Below are 7,225 nucleotides of genomic sequence, written 5' to 3'. Positions count from 1 at the left end.
CCCGGATTTAGAGGCCCAAAGGGGCCAAGGGGAGCATCCCCCCAAAAAAAATTGGTGTTAACTTTTCCCCTTTTTTTTTTTTTTTTTTTTTTTTTTTGTTTAACTGTTGTCTCATTATTTTAAATCTCTTTAATCCTAGGGTTTACCTGGATACAAAGGGGAAAAGGTAGGTTATCATTTTACTCATTTTTGCTTTGAAGGAGATACATCTGGAGTACATACACCGTTTCTTCTCGGTCAGGGGTCCCGAGGTGATCGTGGTGAGCTTGGACTTAGAGGAGACAAGGTGAGCGTGACGCGTCAGCAGAGGTTTGAACACATGCGCTACGTGAAACATGAAGCATCTGCCGTTTTCTGTTCACAGGGCGCCATGGGTTTCCCAGGAATGCTTGGACAAAAGGCAAGTAAGGCTCAAACGAGCAGACGTTTGTTCTTTGTTTTCTTAGAAGTGCAACATTTGACTAGGTAAAATATTCGTTAGAATTATTCTTGTTTTTTTATATATATATATATTCCATTGATCTCACTTGTTGCGCAGGGTGAAATGGGTCCAAAAGGAGAGCCTGGAATCTCAGGAAACAGAGGACCGACCGGCCGACCTGGAAAGAGAGGAAAACAGGCGAGAAGATTGTGTAAAATCGTTCAGTGCATTTAGAAAAACATGTTGGAACTTATTTTTACCACTCAGCCTTTTATTGAGTTGCTAATCCCTGCACATCTTCACTTTGGGGGGAATTACTTGTAAACCATTAGAACAGGTTAAGAATTGCATAAACTTTTTTTTTTTTTTTTCACCTTTATTTTTCTTAGGATACTTTTTGACTTCAATAGATTGCCGTATATTTCTAAAGCAAAACTTGATTTCGACTTTGACATATTAAAGTTGGCTTTATTTCAGAAACACCTTGTTCGTTTTAACTCTGTGCCCTTTATTTCATCTCAGGGACAGAAAGGAGATCTTGGAAAAACTGGACCTATCGGACCTGCAGGTCCTCAGGGATCTCCTGGTCACCCCGGACCTCCTGGTTTACCTGCTGCAGGTACATCTGCAACAAGTTTCAAAATGTCTCTTGACTTAAAACAGACACATTTCTTCGTGACAGTGCAGAACTTAGATGTCAAAAGTTTATTTATTTATTTATTTATTTATTTTTTTGGCTTAAAGTTTGCCAAAGGCTGAAAAAACTCAGCAACAGAAAAGCACACTTTAGAGCAATGCGCCATGCATCACCAGCAGTCTTATATAGTAGGAAAGACATGTGAGCTCCCGAGTTGAAACTGGAGGCTGTGATGATGACATCATGTGGCTAAAGTAAGTTTACACATGGCAGGCCTCCCTACAGTTTAGAAAATATTATGTCACCACATAATCAAAGTGACATTTAACTTGTGCACTAATTGAGACTGCTTCTTGATAGATGAATCATTGATACTGTATACAGTGACTTCTGGTATTTAAATCGCCTTCTGCCGCCTGCGCTCTTAGTTATTGATGACTTGTAGCTTATTGAGACAACCGAACGCTGGGCTTCGACGTTTCTTCTTCACCCTCAGATGTCATTTTGATTCGTCCTTTCCGCGTTTTCAGCAATACGTTGACAAGTCATGTCTTTTTCTCGTTGCAGGCCTCTACATGGTTGGAGCAAAAGGGGCTCGAGGTCCACCGGGTCCTCCTGGGAACTGTGGCTGCAGCTCCCTCAGTACTTCACCGTTTGATGACTACGCCAACACAGGAAGCTATCCCAAAGTGCCTGTGGTACGGAAAACGTGTTGCTGTCAAAAAGATGCACCGGGAGTTGCACATAAAAATGCTATGAAGTCAAATGTTTTGAGAACCTAAATTTGTTAATTATGTAAAAGTGTTTCGGTTTTTCCACTACAAAACCATATATATATATATATATATATGGTTTATTTATTAAAAATAAATAAATATATTTATTTATTTTTTTAATTTTTTTATTTTTTTATTTTTTTAAATTGGGATTTTATGTGACTAACACAAAGGATCGCCGTTCCAGTAGAAGCTGGACCTCTGCTCCCGTCTCACGTCTGCTGCGACTGGTTTTTTTCCAGTATTATATCCCACATTTAGCCATGAGTTACTTCTCTGTCCCTGCTGAAGAAGAGTATCCCCCATAATATGATGTAATCGAACGTAATCAATTTTAACAAACCAAAGCATTTGATCAGGCCTGTTTGCGTTTCGTTTCAGATATTTGTGGTGAGTAATGAGGAAGAACTGGAGCGCCTTCACACCGACAACGCCCTCGCATTCCGAAAAGACCAGAAAACGCTCTATTTCAAAGACGTCGACGGCTGGCTGCCAATCCAGGTATGATTGCATTCAGACTTTTGTCCAATCGTTTCTTTTTTATTTATTTATTTACTTTTTTGTTGTTGTTGTTGTTAGGTTTTCCCTTTTTTGTTTAAGTCACTAAAATTCTGCAAAAGACCTTTCCATTCCAGATGACGCCCTTCCAGTCCATGGAAAACGCACCTGACGACGAAGGTTACTGTGGTGACGGGATAGTGCAGATCCGCAACGGGGAGGAGTGTGACGACCGGAACAGAGTTGTCACAGACGGCTGTGTCAGTAAGTACACGCAAAATGTTCTTCAACAGCCTCCTTAGTTCTACTTTGCTGCGCACGTAGAACCTGACCTCCACACTCCTGCTGTCTCATCTTACTGTAGAGTGTAAACATGCTTACTGTGGAGACGGATACCGCTATGAAGGGGCTGAAGAGTGTGATGGAAAAGACTTTGGATACCAAACGTGTAACTCATATCTTCCAGGGTGAGTGCAAAATATACCTGTGCTTAGACAGCACTGTGTGCAAAAGTCTAGAGTCACTTATCACTTTTTAAAAATATTTTCGTAGAAAAGAGAGAGATTTGTTTACTTTTTTTTTTTTGCTAAGCTGCTTTTTTAAAGTATTTCTTTGGATTTTGCTGCTTTTTACTTGTTTTCTGTCAATGCAGTGTTGATCTTCAGATGATGTTTGTGAAGGCACTTAACTCATGCCACTATGAGTCATTCAGACATAAAAAGCTCCTGATTAAAAAAAAAGCATTGAGTCTACGTATAGAGTGCCTCGAAAAGCATTAATTTCTCTTGATGTTTTTCCACACTTACACGCTACAACCACGAACTTCAATCTATTTCATGCCAGGGTGTTTTTTTTTTTTTTTTAATACCGCAAGGCAAACTAGTTCATAATTATGAAGTGGAAGGAAAATTATTTTTAAAGCTTTTTAGAGATAAAAAGCTGAAAAGTGCAGGAAGTGTTTCTCTTCAGTCCTCAAAGCTTGGCAGAGCCGCCTTCCAGTGCAGTTACAGCTGCAGGTCTTTTTGAGTTCTCTACTAGCTTTGCAGATCTAGAGACTTACATTTTTGTTGCCCATTTGTCTTTTTAAAACAGTTCACGCTCAGTCAGATTGGATGGAGAACATTTCTGAGCATTACTTTTAAAAGTCTAGCTGTAGCTTATCGATTAAATATAAGTCTGGATCCCAAGTTTCAACTCTTTTGAAGCCTCTGAAAGGTTTTCCGTGCTTCTCGTCACTGAAATGTTAGACGCATTTTCAGGCGCCTGGTTGGACAGTTTGTTCCATTTTTGTTTTTTAACTGAATCGATTTACACAAAAAGTCATTTTTAGTAGTAGTGATCGAGTGCTTCACTCAGCTTTTCTGCCAGGATTGTTTTCCTGACACTGTGTGAAAGAAAAAGGCTTTCACACACTGTTCTTCTGCACTATTATGTTATTTAGGCACCACATTTCTATGTCTGCCCTCCACTTTACTAATTTACAAACACACATGTTCCACATTAGGCTGATCATCATGATCAGATACAGCATAAGAAGAAAAAGTACAAAAGCAGCCAAAATACAAAGAAAACTTAACATAGAAATATTGCTCACGGGCATTTTAAGTGGTCAGAAAATTTGGCATATTCAATAAAAATACAAAGAAATTAGGCAGGACTATATATATATATATATATATATATATATATATATATATATATATATATATAGTGAACAGCTCTGGATGTGTTATCGCACTACTGTATGAGAAATAATAATAATCATCCTGAAGTAAATGTTTTTCTTCTACAATTATAGGTCTTATGGTTTCCTCAAGTGCACACCGTACTGTGTTATTGACTCCACAAACTGCAAATTCTTCACTTGAGGAGGGAATCTGGATTGTGCAGCTGGATCCTTCGTGTAATGCTGCTCGACGCGTGATGGGACTGTTTTCATGCAAACGACGGGGAAAATAATAATAATTAAAAAACATAACACGAAAAATGCCCTGAAAAAGCAAAAGACTCTGCAGGAAGAAGCGACAAATGTTCTACTGAAAAGAACAAAAAAAAAAAAAAAAAATGAAAAAAAATGAAAAAATGAACACATAACTCATCTGTTTTTCTGCGGAGACGCCCTCCCGGTGGCGAAGGCGTCAGGAGCGTGCGGGGACAGCTGCACTCCGTCTTAACGAGCAGGACTTCGACAGGCCGCACTGGACTGGAGCCAAACCTTCTGAATGCGACGGCCGCGCAGGCCTACTTAAGAGACACTGCGTTGTGTTCCAGAGAAGCGGCAGCTGGAGCAGAAGCGCATTTATCCTGACCTGGTTACCGCAACAAAAGAAACAGGGGAGAGGGGAGCGGGGGCATCCGGAGACATTCTACTCCAGGGTGGATGACAGCAAACAGCTCTTGCATGAAGCTGGGCTAAAACCGCGCTTAACTCATCACATTAGCATCCAAATTTGCCTCTGACACTGCAAGGCAACCAGACCCACTCTGCTGTTTACTTAGGTTGCCAGGACAGGACACTTAAATTACTTTTTCTTTGTTTTTTTTTTCTTTTCTTATTTGTTGTACCCTCTCAGTATCAAGGCATTTTTGCTCTTCAAACGAAATTGTTTCTGCAAACAGATGATTCATAAGGTCTAAAAACCTTCAGTGGCTGACTCAGCGTCGGCGTACATCGAAACATGACAGTTACACTCAGTCTGTAGAAGATTTCAGAAATCCAAACACGAACTCAGGAACTGGTGTAGCTCCACACTTGCCTCACTGTGTTTCTTATTGTTTTTTTTTTTGTTGTTTGTTTCTTTTAAATGGCTCTGACTGTACTCTGACGCACACAGGTAACACAAGCGAAACCTTCGACACATACAATAATGCATAATCACGTTCCTCCCCTGTGCTTCAAAGCAAAAAAAAAAACAAAAGATGTGAAGGCTTGAAACTGTTATTGCTCTTAATTTTCCTCATTGCACATAACCAGCTGGACTTATCTGTAGCTGCTACGGGGAGAGGAATTAAAAATTCCTGTCTGTTCTAAGGTCATTACTGTATCTACTCTTAATACCTCTTTATCCAGTTTTGTCTTATGAAGCAACGGAGAAACTCATTAGTATCTTTAACCGCGTATACATGTAGTCTGCTGTGTGCTGAAAATAACCGTGCCGATATAAGCTGACATTTTCCATAAGCTACCGTATGAGTCCCAGTGCCAAGAAAGACTTTTTTCCCCCCGAGCTCAGACTGTTAATGCATCACGTCTGCATGCATGACGGTGGGAAATGCGCCAGTTTTGTCAAGCGTTGTTTTGCTAGTCACCATTCTTTGGCGTAACAGGTGTCTTAAAGGAGCACCCTGTCCTAAGTGTAGCTTATTACCGTACGTATGATGAACCTTATAGTGGTGAACTGTGCCATGAACTAAAGATGAAACACTGTTAGAAAACTGCTGTGACTGTCGTGTCTGTGTGTGATTCTGTGTATGCACAACAATGCTGGAACATGCATGTAGTAACGTACTGTACCATCAGGCTTCATGAAGTTATTATTATTATTATTATTATTATTATTATTATTATTATGCACTGTGACCGGGACTTATGTTTCATTGTTCTGATATGATTTTTACAGTAGCTGTGGGAAATTTTGAGAAAAGAATCCAATAAAAAAAATAATAATAATTTAAATGACCTCATGTGATTGTACTGAGGAATATGCTGCTGATGTCTCAGCACCAGATGTTAATTAGGTAAAAACAAAACCAGGGTTTTGTCTATGGCTACCCTGGCTGTTGCATTAGAAAGGTGGGGATGGTAATTGTCATGACCTCTCAGATTTTTCTTTTGAGAATATAAATACTTTTTTTTAATGGAACCTGGAAACACCCCCAAGGAAGGAATGAACAATGAAAGGATGGATGGTTACAAGACATTTTTCTATGTCTGTAATTTTCAAAATTAGAAGGTTATGTCAAAGAAAAAATCATATATGTTGTAGAGCAAGAAACAAATGGATATTTAACAGATGTGTGCAGCTTTTATACAGACTGGAATTGAACTGGAGCAGGTTATATAAATTGTCATACTTCTCATGTGAAACATGGGACAGGGAATAAAGTCTTTCAGAGCCGCGTCTGCACCCAGAGACCGGCTCAGGGCAATAAAAGTTGAAAACGGGCAGCTAGCCAGGATTGCAACCGAGATGCTCTGGGCTGCATCTAACTGTGTAAGTATATTAACATACTGCTTCCCTTTTCCAAATCACATCAAGACAATTTGTCCACGGAGATGCCTGAGTAAAAGCTTACCTTAGCATACTCATCCCATCATGTGCAATTCCTCTGACCAGGCCAATCGCATTTATTCCAGCAGATGTCTCAGTGCTGGAACAAAAATCACTAGCGCATCAAGAGGTGGTTCCACAGCGAGATAAAGACAAATGCATGCCAAACTTTTTATTTATTTAGTTCTTGCAATTGTACTTCCCTTCCACTTCATGCAGTACTTTGTTTTGGTCTTACAAGTCAAGTTCAAATAAAACATACTGAGGTTTGTAGTTGTTGCAAACCAAGCTAGGTAATGATGAAGTGTCCTGATGTTTCCAGCTGACCTTTATCATTTACCATTTTGTACAGTTTTCACTTTGAAACACTGTAAAAACTGGAATGGAGCATAAATTAATATATTATTATAACGCAAAGAATATAAGAAAAATAATTACCCCTCTAAAATCTGTTAAATGGGCAAATCATTATACTCTAAATGTGAGTTGCACTTCCTGTCTGTTATGTTTAACAAAATAAAAGCCCAAGAGGAGGCAAAGACCTTTCAAATAAAAAAAAAAATTATTAACTCAAAATTACGGCGCTTGACGTTAAACTCATTCTGGTGTGCCGCTGCAGCTG

The 7,225-nt window shown here is 39.3% G+C and overlaps 1 protein-coding gene across 1 annotated transcript; it reads left to right on the top strand.

Annotated features, from left to right (window-relative positions):
* Positions 1 to 6: 6 nt before the first annotated feature.
* On the top strand, positions 7 to 4,665 carry LOC106943835 (acetylcholinesterase collagenic tail peptide-like; the record flags this gene model as incomplete). Its single annotated transcript, XM_015027122.1, has 11 exons — positions 7 to 30; positions 140 to 166; positions 242 to 286; positions 365 to 400; positions 539 to 619; positions 944 to 1,040; positions 1,626 to 1,756; positions 2,216 to 2,335; positions 2,455 to 2,596; positions 2,697 to 2,799; positions 4,131 to 4,665. Coding segments are annotated over 11 exons (876 nt in total), but the record flags the coding sequence as incomplete, so codon positions are not given.
* Positions 4,666 to 7,225: the final 2,560 nt, after the last annotated feature.

This window comes from Poecilia latipinna, unplaced genomic scaffold (genome assembly GCF_001443285.1).
Source record: "Poecilia latipinna isolate Pla-1442-1.1 unplaced genomic scaffold, P_latipinna-1.0 Scaffold6174, whole genome shotgun sequence".
In the NCBI taxonomy this organism is placed as follows: Eukaryota; Metazoa; Chordata; class Actinopteri; order Cyprinodontiformes; family Poeciliidae; genus Poecilia; species Poecilia latipinna.
This window is presented reverse-complemented; position numbering and strand designations above follow the sequence as displayed.